At 33.8% G+C, this 23,774-nt stretch overlaps 8 protein-coding genes across 10 annotated transcripts; all 8 read left to right on the forward strand.

Moving 5' to 3' along the window:
* Positions 1-2,035: 2,035 nt before the first annotated feature.
* Positions 2,036-2,759, forward strand: LOC133836971 (uncharacterized). The gene is made up of 2 exons (XM_062267605.1): positions 2,036-2,435; positions 2,494-2,759. The coding sequence occupies exons 1-2, from the start codon at positions 2,070-2,072 to the stop codon at positions 2,692-2,694; spliced, it is 567 nt and encodes a 188-aa protein (XP_062123589.1). The 5' UTR covers positions 2,036-2,069; the 3' UTR covers positions 2,695-2,759.
* A 1,516-nt stretch (positions 2,760-4,275) lies between these two features.
* On the forward strand, positions 4,276-4,815 carry LOC133836700 (uncharacterized). Its single transcript, XM_062267288.1, has 2 exons — positions 4,276-4,461; positions 4,519-4,815. The coding sequence occupies exons 1-2, from the start codon at positions 4,276-4,278 to the stop codon at positions 4,717-4,719; spliced, it is 387 nt and encodes a 128-aa protein (XP_062123272.1). The 3' UTR covers positions 4,720-4,815.
* Positions 4,816-6,468: 1,653 nt separating this feature from the next.
* LOC133838392 (uncharacterized) lies at positions 6,469-7,172 on the forward strand. The gene is made up of 2 exons (XM_062269466.1): positions 6,469-6,847; positions 6,906-7,172. Exons 1-2 carry the CDS (start codon positions 6,482-6,484, stop codon positions 7,131-7,133), a joined length of 594 nt encoding a protein of 197 aa, XP_062125450.1. The 5' UTR covers positions 6,469-6,481; the 3' UTR covers positions 7,134-7,172.
* Positions 7,173-8,258: 1,086 nt separating this feature from the next.
* Positions 8,259-9,001, forward strand: LOC133837962 (uncharacterized). The gene is made up of 2 exons (XM_062268877.1): positions 8,259-8,659; positions 8,717-9,001. The coding sequence occupies exons 1-2, from the start codon at positions 8,294-8,296 to the stop codon at positions 8,915-8,917; spliced, it is 567 nt and encodes a 188-aa protein (XP_062124861.1). The 5' UTR covers positions 8,259-8,293; the 3' UTR covers positions 8,918-9,001.
* A 1,946-nt stretch (positions 9,002-10,947) lies between these two features.
* Positions 10,948-13,585, forward strand: LOC133837456 (uncharacterized). Of its 3 annotated transcripts, none has more exons than XM_062268231.1 (2): positions 10,948-11,348; positions 13,294-13,575. In XM_062268231.1, exons 1-2 carry the CDS (start codon positions 10,983-10,985, stop codon positions 13,519-13,521), a joined length of 594 nt encoding a protein of 197 aa, XP_062124215.1. In that variant the 5' UTR covers positions 10,948-10,982; the 3' UTR covers positions 13,522-13,575. The 3 variants fall into 3 exon arrangements, with proteins under 3 accessions (XP_062124215.1, XP_062124216.1, XP_062124214.1); XM_062268232.1 differs by lacking the exon at positions 13,294-13,575 and adding an exon at positions 11,406-11,717; XM_062268230.1 differs by lacking the exon at positions 10,948-11,348 and adding an exon at positions 12,854-13,235 and having other exon boundaries at positions 13,294-13,585.
* Positions 13,586-16,731: 3,146 nt separating this feature from the next.
* LOC133837126 (uncharacterized) lies at positions 16,732-17,518 on the forward strand. The gene is made up of 2 exons (XM_062267789.1): positions 16,732-17,129; positions 17,192-17,518. Exons 1-2 carry the CDS (start codon positions 16,764-16,766, stop codon positions 17,390-17,392), a joined length of 567 nt encoding a protein of 188 aa, XP_062123773.1. The 5' UTR covers positions 16,732-16,763; the 3' UTR covers positions 17,393-17,518.
* A 303-nt stretch (positions 17,519-17,821) lies between these two features.
* Positions 17,822-18,606, forward strand: LOC133837774 (uncharacterized). Its single transcript, XM_062268632.1, has 2 exons — positions 17,822-18,231; positions 18,297-18,606. The coding sequence occupies exons 1-2, from the start codon at positions 17,857-17,859 to the stop codon at positions 18,513-18,515; spliced, it is 594 nt and encodes a 197-aa protein (XP_062124616.1). The 5' UTR covers positions 17,822-17,856; the 3' UTR covers positions 18,516-18,606.
* An 872-nt stretch (positions 18,607-19,478) lies between these two features.
* On the forward strand, positions 19,479-20,421 carry LOC133837608 (uncharacterized). Its single transcript, XM_062268428.1, has 2 exons — positions 19,479-19,974; positions 20,052-20,421. The coding sequence occupies exons 1-2, from the start codon at positions 19,507-19,509 to the stop codon at positions 20,325-20,327; spliced, it is 744 nt and encodes a 247-aa protein (XP_062124412.1). The 5' UTR covers positions 19,479-19,506; the 3' UTR covers positions 20,328-20,421.
* Positions 20,422-23,774: the final 3,353 nt, after the last annotated feature.

Below are 23,774 nucleotides of genomic sequence, written 5' to 3' on the forward strand. Positions count from 1 at the left end.
TATTTTTTGGTAATGTCTAAAATCTATTATAAATCTTTAATACGTGAAATCTCGTTCTTATATACGTTTTACTAATATTATTTAATATTTCTAAAATATTATTTTCAACTTCGAGAAAATATAACAATCGTCATTTGGTTACATTTTTGTATAGGAAAAAATATAAAAGAGCGCGTTATTTGAAATAGATTGTATTTCATTTAAAAAACTAGACAGTTTGTATAACAAATTACTTTATCCATGCACATGTACTTCGTCCTCTGATTAATTTGTATTTAAAAATTTGCAATTTTCAAAAATTTGAAATTGTACAGTAATGGCATATTTTAATACGAATGGTGGTGAAATTACGATGCTAATGAATAAAGCCATAAAATTACGAATGTCAAATATTTTTTAGTAAACTCTAAGTGAATATAAATATTATAAATAAAATGTATAATATAACGATATATACATCATAATTTGTTAATGGTCATTTTTTAAATTATTTTGTATAATACAGTAAATATTATCATGACTACCCATAAATATCGATATATTAAATAGACAATGGTAATGTATGGTACTAAATGCAGCTCTGTAGTTGCCGTATAATTATAGCGAAATAGTTTTGTGTGTTACCCGCTAGGTGGAGCAACTGAAAGTACGTTACAGTTTGAAATACGAAATGAATTTTAACGCTTTCAATTATAATTACTTTATGTCCCTTAAATATTGTTCTTTAATTTTTTAAAATTTCTATTGAAGCTGAAATTGGCATAATAAATTAAATAAAAATTAAAATGCCTTTTGGAATATTAACTATTGCTCTATACATCTACTGGTCTTTATTTTTATAACCTACAGTCATTAAAAATGGGCAAATGTCTTTACATCTAGAAGATTTAAATAAATTTTGCTAAAGCAGGTCTTGCAATTATACTTTGTTTTTAATATATTCTAGTTTTGTTGTAAATCAGAGCGAAGCAAAACAACAAATGCAATTTATTAAACAATCTTTTAATGAACATGTACTCAAACAAATATACACATGCATCTTGTAGCAAATTGTTAAGAAGAAACTAAAGAGGCATTTACAGTGTGTCACGTTTTTTTGCCCGCAACCTTGTCCAACCTGAATCAGTTCAGTGTGCGGCTTTTATTTGCCAATGAAAATCTTCCCTTCAATTTACTATTGTCTCATATCTGATATTATTTGGCCCCCCTTTAAGAGTTCTATAAATATTACTCAGCAAAATAATTTATAAACCAGCATAACATTTGTAATACTAATCTAAGGTGTGATAAGTTCAAGTACATATACAAATTTACTAAAAACTAATATATTCTAAATGTTCGAAACTTTAATCGAGTAGTGCCCAGATAATAATAATAGAAATGAGTAAGAACTGATATAATAAACAGAAGGTGGGAACTCACAATATGTTGATAATTGTTTTCACTAATCGCAAACCAAATTCATAGACCCGGACTTTTTTCTTCAAAATTTACAATCATAGCTGATATAATTGACCTTATAAAAATCGATTCTTGGTATACTGAACTGATAAAAAGCAAGGCAGTTCACAACGTATTTATTTTTTCTATTAAAATGCATAAAGCTTCATGTTTTTTTATCCTCATTTTCCTCTAAACAGTTTTAGTAGAAAAATTGAATTGAGTTTATTTCTCTTTCAAATATGAACTCCATGGACAAAGATAATTTAAATTGGTGGCCACTGATATTTCTATTTTTGTAAACAAAACAGATATAGCAATAATCTAGTCAATAAACTTAGTCGTTCTGATTACCCTTTATATTAAGAACTTCGCACATTTTTGTCTAAATTTCCTAGGAAGAGGATTTTTATTTGTTCCGCTCTTGTGTAATTAAATTGCTTCTAAGTGTGCAACTTTGATAAGCATTTAACAAAAAAAAAAATCCTCTTGGCGGGCTTCTATTGATAAACAATCGAGTAATCGGAAGTCAACGATCGTAAATCATTCATATCTGTAATTTTTGCAAATAAATAGCAACGGTTGAGACTTGAACTAGACATACCAAGTTAGTACTTCGAGAAGGAATAATGTTGTTCAAAGCTCTATCATTTTTGCTAGTAGTTAGCTCAGTTTTCGCTGAGGTGCCAAGCGAGGCGAGACTCAATACAGACCGCGCTCTGCTCGATCTGATGATGCAGCCTCGTGGAGACGCGGCAGTCGACGCCTATTGTTGGGGTCGCTACACCCCAGTTATGAAGGAGATTATCGATGTGTTTGAGGCTGAATCCAAGCAATGCCAAACCGACTACGATCTCAGTAATGCTGCCATTATCGCAAACTATACTGGACTTCGCGAAAACGTTACCGCAATTGCAAAGGACTCGTGTGAATCACTTCAGCGATGCGATGGTCTTCAAACTCAACTTGAAGCTTTCAATTGCTTTGGAACAACAGTAAGTCAAAAGTCTAAATACTAATTAAGAGCGGAATCTCATCATTTGTTTCTTTCAGGGACGTGATCAAGCCCAAAAACTGACATCAATGTCAGGTACATCCTTTTCAGCAGCTATCAGTCTTGAGGAGGAAATCAGCCGCATCTTAAGTGTTCAAAAACTTTGCAACGAGAAGGCCCTCGCTCGTTACAGCAACGACAACAGTCAGGCACTTAAGGAACTGACGGAATGTCTCAATGGCAATATTTCGGAAAGTTAAACTGTCAGAAATTAAATAAATCATATAATGTGAGCATTCCTAATAAAAAAGCGAATAAATATTTATTGGTCTTTAAGCAAATATTTTGGCTTTTCTTTCATTAATCTGGATGGATGATAATAAACACTGTCATATTCCTGATCATTTAGCCAAGTCTGTTTGTCATTAGAGCCTTATTGGCCATCATCATGTACAGCATGCAACACCATTAAAGTTTATTTCTTATTTTCAGTGCCAAGTCTCCATACTTCACATATATGTATATGATTAAAGTTTTAAATTAATTACGAATAACATAAGAGCTTCTTTGTATAAAGTAAAATGTTTGAATGTATTTTCTTCTTATCAGGTCAATAGAACAATAAAGATTTGTTAAATGATTTTGAAAATTACGTGCGAAACCATTTTACAACCATTCGAACTAATGCTCGAAATTATATTCTTATCTGCAAAACAATTATTTTGCTCACTAAACTCAATGTATTTTTACCATACACATGACTTTTTCATATATCATTAAAAACTATAAATTCGGTTCTTTAAGATCAGCTTTAAATTTTCTTTATAGTAGGCGTTAGATTAACTTTGATTTATTGGTTTCATAGTTATTTTATATATTACATAAGCCGAGCTTACATTTTAATATCAGAAATTTAATTCGAGCTGATATTATGATCAAAATGTTGTAATTTAATGTGTAACTAATTTCCTTTTAATTTCTTTTACAACTCATGCTTGATAAACCGACAAGACTTGTTACTCCAGAAACTACTCGTATACAACTCTTCCTTTGAAGTATTTTTATAAGTACTTTTATTATTGCTAATTGTTTTACATTTCCTTTCCATTTCTTAAACCGGGGACTTCTTTTCTAAAATTGTACAATTGTGCTCATGTTGATAAGGAAGCTTGATAAACATCGCTATACTCATAATTAGTTGCATTTTTTATTACAATATTTATAAATATTATATATATATATTTTTTTTTAATAATGTATACAGCTTAAACATTTTAAAATAATTTAGTGTAATTTTGATTGAAAATTAAATTGACATAATTTCGATTTAAGTGAAGTAAAGATAACAATATTATCAAATGATATGCAATGTTACTATACCAATAATCTATACCATAAACTTAGTTGCGTCTATGACTCTCCAATTTAGAACTTCCTAAATTTTTGTAGATTTTCATAGGAAGTATATTATAGTTTATTTCCGTTCGTGTATGAGTGCTCTGAAGTGTGCAATTTAGATAGGCATTTGAACAATTATAAAAATTCGCAAACCTCCAATCGACGATCATAAAACATTAATATCTGCATTGAATTTTTTGAATAAATAGCAATGGGCGCGACTTGGCTTAAACATACTAAGTTAGTACTTCGAGAAAGAATAATGTTGTTCAAAGCTTTTTCATTGTTGCTGGTAATTGGCTCGGCCTTGGCTGGAATCCCAAGTGAGGCGAGGATCAATACTGAAACCACTCTACTGGATATGATGATACAGCCTCGTGGTGATCCAGTTCTCGACGCTTACTGTTGGAGTCGTTATACACCTATCATGAAGGAGATTATCGATGTGTTCGAGGCTGAATCAAAAGCAATGCCAAACTGACTTTGATATCAGTAATACTGCCATTATTGCAAAGTACTCCATTATTCTTGCAAATGTTACTGCAACTGCAAAGGAATCTTGTGATGCTCTGCTCAAATGTGATGATCTTTCTACTCAACTTGAAGCCTTTAACTGCTTTGGAACAGCAGTAAGTGAAAGACTAAATAATCATGAATAACCGATTTTAATCAATTGCTCCTTTCAGGGTCGTGATCAATCCCAAAAACTGACAACAATGTCAGGAGACTCCCTTGCAGCAGCTATCAGCCTTGCAGAGGAAATTAGCAGCATCACCAGTATTCAAAATCTGTGCACTGAGAAGGCGATCGCACGCTATAGTAATGACAACAGCCAAGCCCTAAAAGAATTGACTGAGTGTCTCGATGGCAATATTGCCGAGGTTTAATCAGAGAGTTAAAATATCAGAAATTAAAAAAATAAATCCTATAATTTGTATTGAAATTGTAAATTGTACAGTCTTAATAAAAGCAACGAGAAAATATAAATTGAATATAAATTAACCAAAGCAGATTTTTATAACTTATGCTTACGAAATAAAAAAACGTTGAGAATCTACTCATTTTAAACAAAATTTTTAATTATAATGTGTGAATGTATCCTTATCGGATCAGTTGCATCTAATTAAAATATTTTTGAAATATTTTTTTAAGCATTTGTGAATATTATCTGCAGACCAACCAATGGAATTAGTGTATCTTGTAGTATCGCTCTCTTAAATAATGCGTTCTAATTTCATTAATTACAAAACAATATGACAAATTATAGTATTCTTTTTCGAACTATGTAAATAGACCTATTATATGTGTAACCATCAGTATAACCATATATGCGACTTCTAGTAAAATGATTAAAATCTTAAAATTCTGTTCGATAAACATCACTTTAAATATTCTTTGGATTATTGGATTTTATTGGATATGTAGTACTTTTTATAACAGTTAGCATTTAAGATATACCATTACCCAAAAATTTCAAAGGATCGAACATATGAATTATGATATATTTATATACTCTTTTATTTATTTAACTAAAAAGTATATGTGTAGAACCTGAAGCGTGTAATAGTAAAATACTAATAATATAAATAAACTGAGAGACGATATACAAATTAAAATGTTTAAATTTACTACACAATAAATATTGAATTAATTTCCTTTTGATTCTAAAACCCATGCTTGGCCTGTTAAAAATTGTTATTTCGGTAGACTCGCAATAAATACTCTTTATTTGAATAAGTTTTTATACTCGCTACCCACAGGGTAGAAGGATATTATAACTTTGTGCCAACAGGAAATGTGTGTAGGTAGAAGGAGGCATTTCCGACCCTATAAAGTATATATATTCTTGATATAGTATAGTATATATATTCTTGATATATATATTCTTGCTATAATTTTTTTTCGACAGCATTTGTTATGTTTACACGCAGATCAATTTTGTTTCAAATTTTTGCCACGCCCACTTACGCCCCCGCAAATCAAAAAAATCGAATAACAAGCTTAATTTAAAAGCTAGAGTTGCGAATTTTGGTATATACAATAATAAGTAGTTATGATTCCTGAGAATTTGGTTGCGATCAGATAAAAATTTTGGGAGTTATTAAAAAAATACTTTTGAATAGGCAAAAACGCCTACTTATGTTACTAGGGGTCGTAGTCGTCGTATTGCTAAATAAAAGCAAAATATTTTGCGCTTTTATTCTCAAAACATACCAAATATACTGCAAAAATGCTAAAAATATACCAAATAGTATATGTGGTGTATCGGTACAAATTATGAATTTCATTTGTGTATAACTAAATCTAATACATTATTTTTATTTTATTTAATTAATTTTCAAATGGTCAATGTTAGCGTGCTAATAATCTACTTCATAAACTTAATCGCCTTAATAAACCTATAAAGAACTTCCTATATTGTATAAATTCTTAGGAAGAAGATTAGGGTTTATTTCCACATTTATATGAGTGCTCTTAGCATAAGTGTGCAATTTAGATAAGCACTTAAAAAACAATTTGCAGGCCTCCAATTGGGTAATTGGAACTCGACGATCATAAATCATGCATATCTTCATAGAATTTTTTGAATAAATAGCAATGGGTTTTACTTGGATTAAACATTCTAAGTTAGTACTTCGAGAAGGAATAATGTTGTTCAAAGCTCTTTCATTGTTGGTGGTAATTGGCTCAGTTTTGGCTGAAGTGCCAACTGAGCACACAATCAATACTGACGTCACTCTTCTGGATGTGATGATGATGCCTCGTGGAGACCCAGTTCTAGACGCCTACTGTTGGGGCAGATACACACCAATCATGAAGGAGATTATCGATGTGTTCGAGGCTGAATCCAAGCAATGCCAAACTGACTTTGATATCAGTAATACTGCAATTGTCGAAAGGTATTCCATTGTTCTTGCAAACATTAGTGCAACTGCAGAGGAATCATGTGAAGCATTGCTCAAATGTGGTGACCTTTCTACTCAACTTGAATCCTTTAATTGCTTTGGAACAGCAGTAAGTAAATAGACTAAATAATTATGAATAACTGATTTAAATCAATTGCTCCTTTTAGGGTCGTGATCAATCCCAAAAACTGACAACAATGTCAGGAGACTCCCTTGCAGCAGCTATCAGCCTTGCAGAGGAAATCAGCAGCATCACCAGTATTCAAAATCTGTGCACTGAGAAGGCGATCGCACGCTATAGTAATGACAACAGTCAGGCACTTAAGGAACTGATGGAATGCCTCGATGGCAACATTGTAACGGAACAGCCAGAATTGACAACTATTGTCAATTAATTAAACCTTATTATTATTATAAGCATAATATAATTTTATATGATGCTGTCGTAATAAATGCTATGAGAAAATACATATTGAGTTTTAAAGAAATTAAATTACTTTTCTTATTTAAACCTCACAAGGTAATAATATAGCAAGTAAACTGTAAGAACAGTTTCCTACTCTTAGCGAATATGAAAAGGTTGTGAAATAAAATCCACTGATTAGAGTGATGGGGTTTTATACTTGTAATACTTAGTGTATTATGGTATTATGGTTTCGTATCCTTAAAAATTATATGGAGAAACATTTCTACGAGTATTCCCATATATATTCTTGACTAACATCAACAGTTGAGACAAAAAACTTAAAAACTATTTAAGTAAAGCTGTCTCCACAAGTGCGTCTTTACTTATTAACCAATGATATATGCATGTATGTTATATGTTCTTAGAACATTACATATTAACCTTTTGTTCACAAAATTTTGTTCGATCTTCAATTTGAAAATGGTTGAAGAATGCGGAAGGTATCTTCGACTGTACATACAATATGTATGCTTATTAATATATATTGTAGATCTCAGATACCATAAAAGCTACACCCAAATTTTTAGATTAATTTCAGAATACACGTTTTTTACTGGAAAAATATGGGTTTTTATTCAATTTAAATTATGAAAAATAAGCATGATATGAAAATTAACTTTGATATTGTATAAAATAAAAAGTTGCAATATACTACACAACTATAATTAATCTAATTTGCTTTCAATTTCTTGACCGGGGACTTCTTTCCCAAAATTGTAGAATTGAACTTATGTTTGATAAGGAAGATTGATAAAACCGCTACTTTTTATTTAGTTATATTTTTTGAATGATATGCAATGTTACCATACCAATAATCTACTCCATAAACTTAGTTGCGCCAATGACACTCCAATTAAGAACTTCCTACATTTTTGTAGATTTTTATAGGAAGAATATTATAGTTTATTTCCGTTGTTGTATGAGTGCTCTGAAGTGTGCAATTTAGATAGGGATACGAACAATTATAAAAATTCGCAAACCTCCAATCGACGATCATAAAAAATAAATATTTGGATTGAATTTCTTGAATAAATAGTAATGAGTGCAACTTGCCTTAAACATACTAAGTTAGTACTTCGAGAAAGAATAATGTTGTTCAAAGCTTTTTCATTGTTGCTGGTAATTGGCTCGGCCTTGGCTGGAATCCCAAGTGAGGCGAGGATCAATACTGAAACCACTCTTCTGGATATGATGATGCAGCCTCGTGGTGATCCAGTTCTCGACGCTTACTGTTGGAGTCGCTATACACCTATCATGAAGGAGATTATCGATGTGTTCGAGGCTGAATCCAAGCAATGCCAAACTGACTTTGATATCAGTAATACTGCCATCATTGCAAAGTACTCCATTATTCTTGCAAATGTTACTGCAACTGCAAAGGAATCTTGTGATGCTCTGCTCAAATGTGATGATCTTTCTACTCAACTTGAAGCCTTTAACTGCTTTGGAACAGCAGTAAGTAAAAGACTATATAATCATGATCAACTTATTTTAATTATTTGCTCCTTTCAGGGTCGTGATCAATCCCAAAAACTGACAACAATGTCAGGAGACTCCCTTGCAGCAGCTATCAGCCTTGCAGAGGAAATTAGCAGCATCACCAGTATTCAAAATCTGTGCACTGAGAAGGCGATCGCACGCTATAGTAATGACAACAGCCAAGCCCTAAAAGAATTGACGGAGTGTCTCAATGGCAATATTGCAGAGGTTTAAACAGAATGTTGAAATGTCAAAAATGCAACAAAATTGTATAATTTGTATAACGAAATATAATTGTAAATTAATCTGTCTTAGTAAATTCAATGACAAAATCTAAACAACCATTTTTGTTTAAATATGAATTGTTAAGTGTTAGCACGGAAATGTATCCGGTAAAGCTGCAAAAAAAAGAAAGACAAATGGATGACTAGACCTGTCCTCATTTTCTCAGTCGTTCAAATTTTTATTGGGCATTATACATGTTCTATTATTTCACATTATTCTGACTTATTTATTATTTACTCAAAATAAAATTTATTATTATAGTTATCAGACTTTAGTAAGGATAAATACCAAAGAAAACAGTCGTATCCCAATGCTACCAAAGTCGATTTATAGGTCAAATTTTTCATAGATGCAGTTAAAGTTATGTTCCATAAGTAAAGAGGAACAGTTTATAATATTTAAATATTTAAAATTTTATATTTACAAATTTTGTTTTTTTTGTATTGTGTCATATATTTATGTATTCTTTGCATATATCTTTTTTTTTTAGATTTACGATGGTTTATAATTGTTATTAATGTTATCTATCTTATATAAAAAACATAGAATTATCCTTATTGAAGCAGAGTATTATTGAAACTAAATTAATAAATAGTCTTAATAATTAAAAAAAGCTTTAGGTGCGGCCAGTTAATATTAATAATAGTTGAAATTAACTGAGAACTGATAGAATAATCAGAAACCCGATAGTGGATTCCATGAATTATATTTCAATTTCTTAGACCGGGGACTTCTTTCCTTCAAATTTACAACCGATGACGATGACGCCATTGATTTGATAAGAATCGCTACTTAGTTAGACGAACAAACTAATTTATGAATTTTCGTTTATGAGTGTCTTTATATCTGTTTGTGTTTTTTTTCAGGAAATTCCATCCTCTTTTTAAAGTAGCCTATATACACAATGTACAAAAAAGTTACCGACTCTAATTATTTTATTTTCATTTCATTCATTTTCCTTTAAATTTGAATTGTTTAGACATATATAAAAACAATATAAGCAATTCTATTTTGGGAAGTCAAAAAGATACCGCAATAATGTACTTAAAATATTTTGTCTCACTGATAAGGAACTTAGTATATTTTTGAATATAGTATTTTCATTTCTTAGGAAGATGATTACAGTAGAGCAGAACAGCAGTAAGTGAATATACTAAATATAAGTATAAATAACTGATTTTGCGGAGGAAATCGCAGCATCACGAATATTCAAAATCTGTGCACTGAGAAGGCAATCGCACGCTATAGTAATGATAATAGTCAGGCACTTAAGGAACTGATGAAATGCCTCGATGGCAACATTGTAACGGTTGAGCCAGAATTGACAACTATCATATTTATGTATATTTTAGATCAGCATCAATAGTTTATTTTGTTGTAGATTTGAGATACTATAAAACCTACACCCATCCAAATGTTTAGATACATTTCTCAATTCATGTTTTCTTCTGGAAATAATATGGGTTTTTATTGAATTTAAATAAGTAAAATAAGCAAGATATTAAAATGAACTTCGATATTATATAATATACAAAAAGTTGAAATTTACTACAGAATTATAATCTCACCAAATTTCCTTTTAATTTCTTATCCCGGGGACTTCTTTCCCAAAATTGTAGAATTGTACTTATGTTTGATAAGTGGGCTTGATAAAAACCGCTACTTTATTTGATCAGTGAACTACACATAAATAGTTGGATTTTTTATTTAAGTGTATTTATAGAATGAATATTACTAGCATTAATCTACTCCATAAACTAAGTTGCGCCAATGCCACTCCAATTAAGAACTTCCTACATTTTTGTAGAGCTTGGAAAAATATTATAGTTTATTTCCGTTGTTGTATGAGTACTCTGAAGTGTGCAATTTAGATAGGGATACGAACAATTATAAAAATTCGCAAACCTCCAATCGACGATCATAAAAAATAAATATTTGGATTGAATTTCTTGAATAAATAGTAATGAGTGCAACTTGCCTTAAACATACTAAGTTAGTACTTCGAGAAAGAATAATGTTGTTCAAAGCTTTTTCATTGTTGCTGGTAATTGGCTCGGCCTTGGCTGGAATCCCAAGTGAGGCGAGGATCAATACTGAAACCACTCTTCTGGATATGATGATGCAGCCTCGTGGTGATCCAGTTCTCGACGCTTACTGTTGGAGTCGCTATACACCTATCATGAAGGAGATTATCGATGTGTTCGAGGCTGAATCCAAGCAATGCCAAACTGACTTTGATATCAGTAATACTGCCATCATTGCAAAGTACTCCATTATTCTTGCAAATGTTACTGCAACTGCAAAGGAATCTTGTGATGCTCTGCTCAAATGTGATGATCTTTCTACTCAACTTGAAGCCTTTAACTGCTTTGGAACAGCAGTAAGTAAAAGACTGTATAATCATGATCAACTTATTTTAATTATTTGCTCCTTTCAGGGTCGTGATCAATCGCAAAAACTGACAACAATGTCAGGAGACTCCCTTGCAGCAGCTATCAGCCTTGCAGAGGAAATTAGCAGCATCACCAGTATTCAAAATCTGTGCACTGAGAAGGCGATCGCACGCTATAGTAATGACAACAGCCAAGCCCTAAAAGAATTGACGGAGTGTCTCGATGGCAATATTGCCGCTGTTTAATCAAAGAGTTAAAATATCAGAAATTAAAAAAATAAATCGTATAATTTGTATTGTAATTGTAAATTATGCAGACTTAATAAATGCAACGAGAAAATATAAATTGGACTTAAAATAACCAAAGCAGATTCTTATAACTAACGCTTACGAAATAAAAGAAGTTTCAGAAACTCTACACATTTTAAGCAAAATTATTATAGAAATGAAATTTTTGAAGTATTTTTTGTAAGTAAACCAACCAATGAAATTAGTGTATCCTGTAGTATCGCTTTCTTAAATAAGGCATTCTAATTTCTTTGATTACGAAACAATATGGCAAATTACAGTGTCATTTTGTGAACTATGTAACTAAACTTATTATATGTAACAGTATAACATTATATGCGACTTCTACTTAAATTATTATTAAAAACTTAAAATTCAGTTCGATAAACATCACTTTAAATGTTCTTTGGATTAGCCCATAGGCGAATTAGCATTTAAAATAAACCATTAACCGAAAATTTCACAGGAAATATTAATTATAGTATACAATATATACTTTTTTATTTAAGTAAAAAATATATGTGTAGAACCTGAAACATATAATTGTAAATTACTAATAATATAAATAAACTAAGAGCTGCTATACTCGTACAAATTGGAATGTTTAAATTTATTACATAGCAATTATTGACATAATTTCCTTTTAAAACCCATGCTAGATAAGCTAATCGTAATAAATAAATTTTATTTGAAATAGTTTTTAATAATATAGTTATTAATACTTTTTTTTAACGGTCTCTTTCATTTAAGAAAAATAATCACTTAAGAAACCCAAATTATAAATTTCACTTGCGTAGAACTGAATACTAAGTATATTATTTCCAATTAATTAAATTTGGTCTTTTGTAGATATTCTTTGCTGATATTTTCTTTTTCTTTTAAACATGAATCTAACATACAGTAATATTTTCAATTGGTCAATGTGACTGTGCTAATAATCAACTTCATAAACTTAATCACACGAATTAACCTAATTAAGTACTTCCCATATTGTATAAATTTCTAAGAAGGAGATTATAATTTATTTCCGTTTTTATATGGGTGCTCTTAATATAAGTGTGCAATTTAGATACGCATTTAAAAAACAATTTGCAGGCCTCCAATTGGGTAATTGGAACTCGACGATCATAAATCATGCATATCTGCATAGAATTTTTTGAATAAATAGCAATGGGTGATACTTGGATTAAACATTCTAAGTTAGTACTTCGAGAAGGAATAATGTTGTTCAAAGCTCTTTCATTGTTGGTGGTAATTGGCTCAGTTTTGGCTGAAGTGCCAACTGAGCACACAATCAATACTGACGTCACTCTTCTGGATGTGATGATGATGCCTCGTGGAGACCCAGTTCTAGACGCCTACTGTTGGGGCCGATACACACCAATCATGAAGGAGATTATCGATGTGTTCGAGACTGAATCCAAGCAATGCCAAACTGACTTTGATATCAGTAATACTGCCATTGTCGAAAGGTATTCCATTGTTCTTGCAAACATTAGTGCAACTGCAGAGGAATCATGTGAAGCATTGCTCAAATGTGGTGACCTTTCTACTCAACTTGAATCCTTTAATTGCTTTGGAACAGCAGTAAGTAAATAGACTAAATAATTATGAATAACTGATTTTAATCAACTGCTCCTTTCAGGGTCGTGATCAATCCCAAAAACTGACAACAATGTCAGGAGACTCCCTTGCAGCAGCTATCAGCCTTGCAGAGGAAATCAGCAGCATCACCAGTATTCAAAACCTGTGCACTGAGAAGGCGATCGCACGCTATAGTAATGACAATAGTCAGGCACTTAAGGAACTGATGGAATGCCTCGATGGCAACATTGTAACGGATCAGCCAGAATTGACAACTATCGTCAACTAATTAAACCTTATCATTATTAGCATAAGCATAATATAATTGTATATGATGCAGTCGTAATAAATGCTATGAGAAAATACATATTGAGTTTCAAAGAAATTAAATTACTTTTCTTATTTAAACCTCACAAGGTAATAATATAGCAAGTAAACTGTAAGAACAGTTTCCTACTCTTAGCGAATATGAAAAGGTTGTGAAATAAAATCCACTGATTAGAGTGATGGGGTTTTATACTTGTAATACTTAGTGTATTATGGTATTATGGTTTCGTATCCTTAAAAATTAAATGGAGCATACTTTTCTACGAGTATTCCCATGTATATTCTTGACTAGCATCAACAGTTGAGACAAAAATTATTTAAAACTATTTAAGTAAAGCTCTCTCCACAAGTGCGTCTTTACTTATTAACCAATGATATATGCATGTATGTTATATGTTCTTAGAACATTACATATTAACCTTTTGTTCACAAAATTTTGTTCGATCTTCAATTTGAAAATGGTTGAAGAATGCGGAAGGTATCTTCGACTGTACATACAATATGTATGCTTATTAATATATATTGTAGATCTCAGATACCATAAAAGCTACACCCAAATTTTTAGATTAATTTCAGAATACACGTTTTTTACTGGAAAAATATGGGTTTTATTCAATTTAAATTATGAAAAATAAGCATGATATGAAAATTAACTTTGATATTGTATAAAATAAAAAAGTTGCAATATACTACACAACTATAATTAATCTAATTTGCTTTCAATTTCTTGACCGGGGACTTCTTTCCCAAAATTGTAGAATTGAACTTATGTTTGATAAGGAAGCTTGATAAAAACCGCTACTTAATTTTTTATTTAGTCGTATTTTTAGAATGATATGCAATGTTACCATACCAATAATCTACTCCATAAACTTAGTTGCGCCAATGACACTCCAATTAAGAACTTCCTACATTTTTGTAGATTTTTATAGGAAGAATATTATAGTTTATTTCCGTTGTTGTATGAGTGCTCTGAAGTGTGCAATTTAGATAGGGATACGAACAATTATAAAAATTCGCAAGCCTCCAATCGACGATCATAAAAAATAAATATCTGAATTGAATTTTTTGAATAAATAGCAATGGGTGCGACTTGGCTTGAGCATACTAAGTTAGTACTTCGAGAAAGAATAATGTTGTTCAAAGCTTTTTCGTTGTTGCTAGTAATTGGCTCGGCCTTGGCTGGAATCCCAAGTGAGGCGAGGATCAACACTGAAACCACTCTTCTGGATATGATGATGCAGCCTCGTGGTGATCCAGTTCTCGACGCTTACTGTTGGAGTCGCTATACACCTATCATGAAGGAGATTATCGATGTGTTCGAGGCTGAATCCAAGCAATGCCAAACTGACTTTGATATCAGTAATACTGCCATCATTGCAAAGTACTCCATTATTCTTGCAAATGTTACTGCAACTGCAAAGGAATCTTGTGATGCTCTGCTGAAATGTGATGATCTTTCTACTCAACTTGAAGCCTTTAACTGCTTTGGAACAGCAGTCAGTAAAAGACTATATAATCATGATCAACTTATTTTAATTATTTGCTCCTTTCAGGGTCGTGATCAATCCCAAAAAACTGACAACAATGTCAGGAGACTCCCTTGCAGCAGCTATCAGCCTTGCAGAGGAAATTAGCAGCATCACCAGTATTCAAAATCTGTGCACTGAGAAGGCGATCGCACGCTATAGTAATGACAACAGCCAAGCCCTAAAAGAATTGACGGAGTGTCTCAATGGCAATATTGCAGAGGTTTAAACAGAATGTTGAAATGTCAAAAATGCAACAAAATTGTATAATTTGTATAACGAAATATAATTGTAAATTAATCTGTCTTAGTAAATTCAATGACAAAATCTAAACAACCATTTTTTTTTAAATATGAATTGTTAAGTGTTAGCACGGAAATGTATCCGGTAAAGCTGCATCTGATTATCTAAAATATTTAAAATTTATAGAAGATAAAAATAAAGACAAAGGGATGACTAGACCAGTCTTAATTCTCTCAGTCGTTTTGATTGATCAAGAAAATAGGAGGTAGCCATTATACATGTTTTATTTCACATTATTTTTACTTATTTATTATTTACAAAAAATATTTGTAGTAAATAATAAATATTTATTATTATAGTTATGAGATTTTAGTAAGAATAAGAACCAAAGAGAAAAGTCGTTTGCCAATGTTATCAAAGCCGATTTAGAGGTCGACTTAGTTTCAGAAAATTTTTCAAAGTGTTGTAACATATCTAAGGAGAAACAGTTTATAATATTTAAATACTTGAAATTTTTTATTTACGAAATTTGGGGTCTTTTGTATTGAATCAAATATGCATATCAATAAAAATAAGATATTCAACATTTGAATATATATATAAATATATATATGTTACATATATAAATACGATATTGGGTATAATATTTATTAATATGATCTATCTTATATGAAAAACATATAATTATGCTTATTGAAGCAGAGTAATAAATAATAGTTGAAATGAACTGAGAACTGATAGAATAATCAGAAAGCCGATAGTTGATTCCAAGAATTGTATTTCAATTTCTTGGACCGGGGACTTCTTTCCTTCAAATTTACAACCGATGACGATGACGCAATTGACTTGATTAGAATCGCTACTTAGTTAGTAGAACAAACTAATTTATGAATTTTCATTTATGAATGCCTTTATTGCTGTTGTGGTTTTGCCACAAAGTTTCATCCTCTTTTTAAAGTAGTCTATATACACATTGCACAAAAAAGTTACCGACTCTAATTGATTTATCGATAAATATAATTGTGAAATTTGTTGTGCAAAATTTTTGCAAGTTCATTTTTCCTTTAAATTTGAATTGTTTAGACAAAGACAAAAACAATATAGGCAATTCTATTTTGAGAAGTCAAAAAGATACCGCAATAATGTACTTAAAATATTTAGTCTCACTGATAAGAAACTTAGTATATTTTTGTATATAGTATTTTAAATTCTTAGGAAGAGGAATATTGTTTGCTTCCGATCTTGTGTGATTGCCGAATGACTAATTTAGATAAGCATTCTTTAACAAAAAAGAACCTCTAGGCGGGCTTTTCATTGAGTAATCGGAATTCGATGACCATAAATCACACATATCTCAAATGGTTTGTGCGAATAAATAGCAATCGCTACGGCTTGGTCAAGACATACCAAGTTAGTACTTCGAGAAGGAATAATGTTGTTCAAAGCTCTATCATTTTTGCTAGTAATCAGCTCAGTCTTGGCTGAAGTGCCAAGTGAGGCCAGAATCAATACAGAGCGTATTTTGCTCGATATGATGTTGATGCCTCGTGGTGATCCAGCTGTCGACGCTTATTGTTGGGGTCGCTACACCCCAATTATGAAGGAGATTATCGATGTGTTCGAGGCTGAGTCCAAGCAATGCCAAACCGATTTCGATCTCAGTAATATTGCCATTATCGAGAAGTATAATGGAACTCGTGTCAATATTACAGCAACTGCAAAGGCATCTTGTACGGCTTTGAAGCAATGTGATAATCTTACTGACAAACTGGAATCTTTCAACTGTTTTGGAACAACAGTAAGTTAAAAAAGACTAAAGATACATTAAGCACTGAATTTCATTCTTTTTTTACTTTTTAGGGCCGTGATCAATCCCAAAAGCTGACTGTTATGTCCGGTGAATCCCTTGCTGCTGCTATCAGTCTAGACGAGGAAATCAGAAGCATCACAACCATTCAAAGTCTGTGCACTGAGAGGGCTTATACCCGCTACAGTAATGACAATAGTCAGGCTCTTAAAGATCTGACAGAATGTCTGAATGGCAATATTGCTGCAGTTTAATATGAGAATCATATTAATTTCTATTCTTAATAAATATAATGTGAAAATGAAATCTAGTTGTATCTACAAGTGAAAAGGCTAAACTCCAATAAGCTCGACTTTAAAATAAAATAGAAATAGAAAATATTCTATCCTCTAATTTGTTTATTCTAAAGTGATCAAGTGGTCTTCCCAATTATCATTTTGCTTATACTCTTTATTGCGACGAATTTGACTCCGTCACAATAATTTTTTTTGTTTATCAGAGTCTTGTGGTTCTCATACAGACATGTAGATAAGAATTATTGCTTTAATACTGAATGTATCTTAGCGTTGTCTGTGTCGTTGTTGCAAATTATGTTAACAACGACAGCAGTAATTAAAAGATAAAATATTGACTGCAGATGAACCGAATTGAATGGATATAAATACAGCAAGTATTTTCAGTTTTTGGAAATTCTGTTTGCCTAGCATAGTCCGTTAATATGTGCCTGAAGATATCCTTGCTTCTACTTGCCCTTGGCATGACAACGGCCTACAGGGTACAACATTCATTGAAGTCAGTAGCAAAGATTGAGAAGCTGCAAAGTGAAAGCAAGGCATTGGCCGAAGGACGTGATGATGTGTCAACGCGATGCTTCGCACAATACAATCCCGAATTCGGCCTAATTGTGGATCGTTATGAAATCGATTATGATGCTTGCATCAACGCCTACAAAGCATCCAGTTCAAAGATTGAGGAGTCTTTCAGGGATACTCGCCAGCTAATAGAGAACAGTGCCTATAGCTCATGTCAATCGTTGAAGAGCTGCAACCAGTCATCGACCGCTTACAGTGCCTTTGAGTGTGCTGCTGAATGGGTTAGTATTGCACTTGACTAAAAGTGCTTTGCCCTCATTTATTAATTATTTATTTTTGCATTTAGGCTTTGGAAGACTCTAAGGTCTTCTATGAAATTTCCGCTAATGCAACAGTGGCTGCTGCTAAAATCAAGGCCGACTTGCGTCAAGTGGACACTGCAAAGAGCATGTGCCTAAACGAGGCTGAAAGGAATTACGTCGAAAACACGAGCAATGTTTATGGCTTATTGAATGACTGTCTGTCTGGTAAACAACAACCTGCGCCTACTGCGCCAGACCTCTAATGGCCAACTACTTCTAGAGCACCCATCACAGAGTGGGACACAACTACTGCTGAATACTAAATTCAATCAATAAATATATTATTTGCACATACTTATGTCTTGAGCTTATTGAGAACACTATTGAGAACGATAAGATAAGAGTTATAGGGCAGACTTTTCACTGCAGATATGTAATCGTATAATGCTTGGAACGACTATCAACAAAAGCAAAGAGTACATTCTTCCTTTCACTAAGTAAACACTGGAATAGATTTGGTTTTGTAATCTCTAAAAATAAACTCGAATTATACAATAGTTGCAAATGATTTTCTTCATATCTGCTATTTGTTTCATTAGGATTTGATATTACTTTTGAAGAACCATCAAATAAAAAGCAAAAAGAATTTGTATATTCGTAGTTTATTATAAAGAGTTCATGTGAATAACCATTAAATAAGAAGCAGAAAGCATTTTATATTCTTATTTTTTAATAAAGAGTTCATGTGAGTTGAAAGAATCGTGAAAATATATATTCGAATATTAAAAACAAATCAAATTCGTAATGTAAGTGTGTATTTTACTTAAAATATAAATATACAAAAATTGAAATGAATAAGTTGATTTTTTCTTGCTTAATAACGTGGTATGAAAGTGTCCACCCATCGTTATAAAGTATAAATATCACAGTGAAATTTCGGGGATATTTTCCTTATGACAAGTTCAATTTCCTGCAAGTTTGAAAGAGCGTATATGTCGCGATAAGAAAGACAATTGGCATGTTTACATGCCATAAAAAACAATTAAGATAAATAACGCTTAAAGCTAATGAACCACAACTCAAAGCGCAATTAATAAGCAATTAAAAGAATACTAACCGAAAAAAAACATATGTAATTAACTTGAAACAACGAAATGAACACGATTTAATTGCAAAGAAGATCGAATTTTAGGCCTTATAAAAGCTAGACAGCTCTTGAGTTGAATCAATTGAAAACTTCACTTAAGAGTTAAAATGACATCGATTTGGTCTCTACTGCTGTTCCTCGGCCTAGCAATTGGAGTGCATGGAAAACTGCAGTTGCCCCAACTTCAATTATCCAAACACCAGTTGCCCCAAATCCAGTTACCTAATCTGAAGTTACCTAATCTGAAGGTACCTAATCTGAAGTTGCCTAATCTCCAGTTTCCCAAACTCCAGCTGCTGAAACAGCAAACACAGGAGTTAACCGACCAGAATCCTAGAAACGGACCAGCTTGTTTCACTGTCTACAAACCCGAACTGGATGACATCGCATCACAATATGAGATCGACTACACAAGGTGCACCACCATTTACAATCAACAGACTGCTTTGGAGGATACCAAGTGGGAGGGACCCCGCACTCAACTCGAGGAAAGAGGACAATATGCTTGTCGCACCATCGTTGATTGCTCCACAATTGTGGGTTACGTTGAAGCCTTCGAGTGCTACGCCCAGATGGTAAGTGCTGACACAGATCTGAGAGAAACAGACAGACAGAGATCAAGAATTTAACATTGAAAATATCTGTTTTTTAGGGTACTGAACAGTCGAAGTCCATGTACGCTTTATCGGCGGATGCCAACGATGTAGCTGTAGAAATGCAGGAAAGCTATAGAGTGATTGAGACTTACAAGACCGTCTGTGTGAACGATGCTGAGAGAACCTATGTAGAGCATACGACAAATACTTATGAGGAACTAAATAGTTGTCTCGCTGGCAAAGTGCAGCCGAAAACAACATCAGATTCATTCGTTCCTACAACACGTACAACTCCTTCTCCCATCTTCTCTGCTACTTCTGAAGATTACTGAAATGGAAACACAAAGATCAACATCGTTGTCAAATGATAAATGATGAAAAAAAGTTTGAATTTTACCCAATAAAAGTACTTATTTTTCAATAGAATGTATAGATCTAAAAAGGTTATTTCAACGCGACTTCTTGAATTTATCCAAATTTCTTATTTATGGGTATAGCTGATAAACCGAATAAGTCTATTGGTTAAAGAGGTATAACATTTTAATCGCAATCAAAGTATTTAAATATTATAGTATTCGGTGCGACCACCCGAATACTCAAACGAATCAAATGCAGACTAAAACTATCCAGCTAGTTTTTTATGTCAAATTTTACGACAATTTGCGGCAACAAAAGACGAACAAGTTTCCCACACACCAAACTCTCTCAGCACACTTGGACTGGGACATGAGATAATATAGGGTGATATGGCCGATTATCGGTACAAATATCAATGAGAGAGAGTATGCTCAAAATCCTTTGGTTCGTATTTATGACCTTGCCACACCCATGCAGTCAGGTACAGAAATCTGTGCGTCGTCCCTTGTGTGTGTCCTTTGAGAGTTGCCGCCTTGCAGGTTACCAAATTTTTCGCTTAATTAATTTGATATATATTTTGCAGGGATAGAAAATGTCAAGTGAGTTTATTGAGGAGCTACCTCAATTGAGTTGTACGTTGTAACATCCCCCTCAATGGGCAAGTAGGCGTCAAACTGTTTTGAAAAGGACGTTGTCTCTCGACTCTGTTGCGACTTCGATCTCGATCGCTTGGTCGGTTGAACGTTAAAAAAAAAGAATACAGAGAAAAATACAAATAAAGAGTTTCGCTCAGTTTTGTGGTCGTTTTGCCGACGTCGGGACTACAATTGCCAGTCATGTCTTCATAAATTTTATTGAATTGAACCGCTTGGCGGGGCCTCAACATGCGCCCAACATACAAAACGGCTCCGTGTCTGCGCAAAAGGTGGAGCTGGAGGTGGTGAGATGACCGCGGGACTTGAGTCTTTGGGGACTTGCGTCTATTTGACTATTTCATCTTTTGCCGACGCTTGTACATAGCCTTAAATTGAATCGTTACAAATTTTGTTGCTCGTTATAGCAAGCGTTTTATTGCCCAACCAGTTTGGCCCAATGCAAAAGCAAGAGACAGCTCTCCACTCCCCTCCTTGCGTCTCCGGACATGCTCTACCAGATTATGATCGTCGAGTGGCGAGTTCCAGACTCTCCGATCTCTGAGCTTCAATACGCCCTCGCCTGAGCTCTCTAACTCCCCGTCTATGTCTCATTATTTTCTCCCTGCAACAGTAGCCTTTGGAACCGCCTCTAGGACCGCAGCAGCGTTAAATAACTTCATTAAATGCCCTTTGACATTTATGTGGTATTTGTGTAAGTGTGTATGTGTGTGTGCAGATGCCCCGCTGCCTTTCTCTCTTTTGCCCCGCCGGCTATCTCTTCGTGCTGATCAAGAACAGGTAGCTCCCGACTCAATAAATTACGTAATCATCTGATAATGAAATTGTTTACAAGCTACGTCTTGCAGCCAGCACGCCCCCAGTAGCCGCAGAGGAGACACAAAAGGTCACAGCACAGCAATCAGCATTTGTATGTTGTTTTTTTTTTTTTGTGACTGCTGCTTATGTATTTTTTACTGTCCATCATGTCAACTGATAGCTGATTAGTTGCCTTTTTTATGAACAGCTCGCCAAGTGATCGCCAAGCTAGAGCTAATTGCTCTAATTTCTAGCTAAACAGACGCGTTGCGTCTTGGACTCCACAACAAAATGGGTCTTGGTTGACATCTTTCGACACTGCCATAAATATTGTATGTGGGATCGTTAAAAGGATCGCAGATCGGTTGAGATCAACGGTCGCAGCTTGCGCCGTCGATGCTTATCACAGAAACAGTCACAGCCGGCAAACCCCTCGATTGCCCCTCGCAAATGCAAACCGAATTTGTCCGCGCGGTTTATTTTGTATTTTTGCTTTTTTTTTTTTGGGGCTCCGTTCGTCGGCTCTTTTGGCAAAACAATAGCTTCCTCAGCATTTGCTTAGCTTAGGAATAAAGACCGAATGCCAAAGATTTATTATTCTCAATGCTCTACATGTTGGCGCAAGAGTCCTTGATTTGTATAAAACACGAGTTAACAAATATATCGGATATTCTTTAAAGTTGCAGCGCATTTCTGTGGCGACTTGTCTCCATAACATTGCCAGCGATCTGCCGCTGTGATTTTTGCGTATTTTCTTCGTGATCGATATGCGCAGACCGAAGAGCAGAGCGAACAGCGGATCGTTTGGGGCATGTTTGATCAGAAAATTATTATGTATCTCGAAGCGATTAACAGACGCATTTCAATTTTATTGCACAAGATCATTATCTCGACGAGATGGGGAACCTTTTTTCATCGGGAACGAAAAGAAAACAATGCGAGAGATTTTTTTTTTTTTTTGGTGCCACAAAACTGTATAACAAGCGCAACAGCAAATCATTAGATTCATGATCAGTTCAGTCAGCCAGCACAAGCAGCATCGAAGACCATCAAAGCATCAGCACCGCGGATTAACAAGCAGGCGCGAAGTGAAACTCTTTGCTTTCGCTTCGACTACGACTGCGACTGCGACGATTTCACCCAGTGCCACACTTCCAAATGGCAAAAAGAGAACGCGATGCCAATGCCACATCCCGCCTTGGTTTGGACGTGCCATTGCGGGTGGCTTTGGTAATTAGACAACAAGTGTCTAAAGAGCGCGTCGCGGCCAGTTCAAAAAGACAAGGCAGCCCACTAATGAGGAGCCAAAACACACGAAGAGGCAGTCAGCATCATCATTCGACTGAGGCTGATGAGGTGTTAAAATCGTTGCCGCCTTTGGGCAATTGAGCGCTCGAATGCATTCCGTACCAGGCATTGGGCAAATAAAATTAATCATAAGGAGGCAACAACAGCAACAAGCTCTTTAACTTGGCCGCTAATTTTCATATGGTTTACTTAATAAATTAGGCAGCCAAGTAACTAACTGATCATCTGCAGCACTTAGATGCTTAACTGGCTGCTTAACTGTTGTCTCACTTTGCAGTTGCTTTTTTCCATTCGATTGTCAAATACGTTTTTTTAGGTTTTTGGGTTTTTTTTGATCACGCCGCCAGACCAAATATGATGATGATGATCACGACGATGGGCACTTCGGAAGCGGCTTCTGTGGCCCAGCAAACCAAATCAATTTAATTTGTTTGTTCAGCGGCAGCGATTGGTAATGGAAAGCTAAGTGGCCGAGGCAGTTGTTTGCGATCAAAATGCCGTCTGTTTGCCGTTTGCTTGTTTGTCCCCCCGATTTTAACTGACAAATTGAGTTGACTTGTCTTGCCGCACTGCACATTACTTCACTTGCCCAAAATGCAACTCCATCAAATTGAAATTATAATCCCAACTCTGACATATGCTCAACGCCTTTTTGTCTGATGT

The sequence above is a fragment of the Drosophila sulfurigaster genome, chromosome 2R (assembly GCF_023558435.1).
Source record: "Drosophila sulfurigaster albostrigata strain 15112-1811.04 chromosome 2R, ASM2355843v2, whole genome shotgun sequence".
In the NCBI taxonomy this organism is placed as follows: Eukaryota; Metazoa; Arthropoda; class Insecta; order Diptera; family Drosophilidae; genus Drosophila; species Drosophila sulfurigaster.